The sequence below is a fragment of the Delphinapterus leucas genome, chromosome X (assembly GCF_059928025.1).
Source record: "Delphinapterus leucas isolate spDelLeu-1000000601 "Yukka" chromosome X, BTC_Dleu_Yukka2, whole genome shotgun sequence".
Lineage (NCBI taxonomy): Eukaryota > Metazoa > Chordata > Mammalia > Artiodactyla > Monodontidae > Delphinapterus > Delphinapterus leucas.
This window is the reverse complement of record NC_143150.1, coordinates 110,705,243-110,707,337: the sequence shown is the minus strand read 5'-3', so window position 1 is coordinate 110,707,337 and position 2,095 is coordinate 110,705,243. Positions and strand designations below refer to the sequence as shown.

The 2,095-nt window shown below is 52.3% G+C and overlaps 1 protein-coding gene across 1 annotated transcript; it reads left to right on the top strand.

Moving 5' to 3' along the window:
• The first annotated feature begins 329 nt into the window (after positions 1–329).
• On the top strand, positions 330–1,385 carry LOC149744390 (melanoma-associated antigen B4-like). Its single transcript, XM_089903891.1, has one exon. It carries the CDS (start codon positions 330–332, stop codon positions 1,383–1,385), a length of 1,056 nt encoding a protein of 351 aa, XP_089760017.1.
• The last annotated feature ends 710 nt before the right edge of the window (positions 1,386–2,095 follow it).

Sequence of the window (2,095 nt, the reverse complement as noted above, 5' to 3'; positions counted from 1 at the left end):
ACTCTGAATGGGAACCGTGGGGACCTACCTCCCCTGCCAGCCCCCACTGTCACCCCAGTGCCGCCCAGGCAGGGCTGGCTGGCTGTGCCCCAAGGCTCACTCTACCGTCCTCCACAGGGGTCTCAGGGGACAGGCTGAGCAGGAGAACAGGAGCCCTGTGGGTCCTCGAGCAGTGCCCTCAAGGACCCTGCAGAGGCGGCCTTGGTTAAAGCCAGGGAGGAATCTCCCCGCTGAGGGTGCTCACAGCATCTCCTTGTCCCTCCCCCAGGTGCCCTCGTTGCCTGCCTTCCTGCCCACACTCCCGCCTGCTGGCCCTGACCTGTGTCATCATGCCTCGGGGCCGGAAGAGCAAGCGCCGTGCCCGCGGGAAACGCCACCAGGCCCACGGGGAGACTCAGAGTCTCAAGGGTGCCCAGGCCACTGAGATGGCGGCGGCGGTGGCGGCAGAAGACATAGAAGAGTCACCCTCCTCCCCCGCTACTGTTTCTCGGGGTACTCCCCCGAGCTCCCCTGCTGCTGGCACTCGCCAGGAGCCTCAGGGAGCCCCAGCCACTACCTCTCGTGATGAAGGGGTTTCATGCCCAGGATCTGAAGAGGGTGCCCAGAGCCAAGATGAGAAAAGTGCAGGTACCTCCCAGGCAGCACCTTCCACTCGCAGCAGTTGCAGAGATCCTCTGACCAGGAAGGTCACAATGTTGGTGCAATTCCTGCTAGAGAAGTACAAGACGCAGGAGCCCATCCCGCAGGCAGCACTGCTGAAGGCTGTCAACAGGAAGTACCATAAGCACTTCCCTGAGATCCTCAGCAGAGCCTCTGAGATCATGGAGGTGATTTTTGGCCTCGAGCTGAAGGAAGTCGACCCCAGCAATCACTCCTACGCCCTCATCAGCAAGATGGCCCTCCCCAGCGAGGGAAGTCCCAGTGATGAGTCGGGGCCGCCCACGCCCGGTCTCCTGATGATTCTCCTGGGCCTGATCTTCAAGAAAGGCAACCGTGCCACCGAGGAGGAGATCTGGGAATTCCTCAGTGGCTTGGATTTCTATGCTGGGATGAGGCACTTGATATCTGGGGAGCCCAGGAGGCTCATCAGCAAAGATTTCGTGCAGCAGAAGTACCTGACGTACCGCCAGGTGCCCAACAGCGATCCTCCGCGCTATGAGTTCCTGTGGGGCCCGAGAGCCCACGCTGAAACCAGCAAGATGAAAGTGCTGGAGTTTGTGGCCAAGTCCACCGGTACCGTCCCCAGTGCCTTCCCAGATCTCTACGAGGAGGCTCTGAAAGATGAGGAAGAGAGAGCAGCAGTGAGAGCCGCGGCCAGGGCTGCAGCTGTTGCTGAGGGCAGAGCCCCTTCCAGGGCCAAGGCCCGCAGCTCCTCCCACATGTAAGGAGGGAGGCCGCGGGCAGTTTGCTCACTTTGTTTTGGAAGAGAGCAGTCAGGCTCCTAAATAGTGCAGAGTAGTAGGGGTGGAGGGAACAAAGTATAGATCTTATTTATCTTCCTGTTTTAAACTAGTAACTTCTATATATAATTGATTGATTGATTTAGGTTTTTTCAAAAGTTTTTTCTTGTAATAGTGTGTTTTTTTAAGAATATGAATTCGTGAATGACATTGCTTGCATATTTATTGCTGTTTAAACAGTTCTATAGTTACAGTTTTGGTATATGTAAAAGGAATTCACGAACCATCTATATTTTCTGTATGATCCAGAAATAGAAAACATGGCACTGCAATAGAGATTTTCATGGAAATGTGAAGGACGACCACAGAAAATATTTAGAAACAAAAAATGGAGAAAACAGAGAGTAAAAGCCATTTAACTCGTGGTTTGCCTTACTTCGTTTAAACTTTCTTTTGGTAGAAATAAAAGATACTTTGACTGATTTAGCTCATTTGTGAGTATTTGTTTCTTTTGCCCTAGTGCACTGCATATTCTCTGCTACCTACTGGATTAAAAATAAACTCTGATGGGAGGGTGGTATTCTGGGGGTTCATAATAATCATATCATAACTGCCATTCATCAAAAACCCAATATTTCTTAATGAGTATGCCACTGTTTTACATGTAGTACATAACATTCCAACATTCACGCAGG

Excerpts from the sequence above, each read along its gene's own strand:
- LOC149744390 (XM_089903891.1), top strand. The coding sequence starts at position 330 with ATGCCTCGGGGCCGGAAGAGCAAGCGCCGTGCCCGCGGGAAACGCCAC.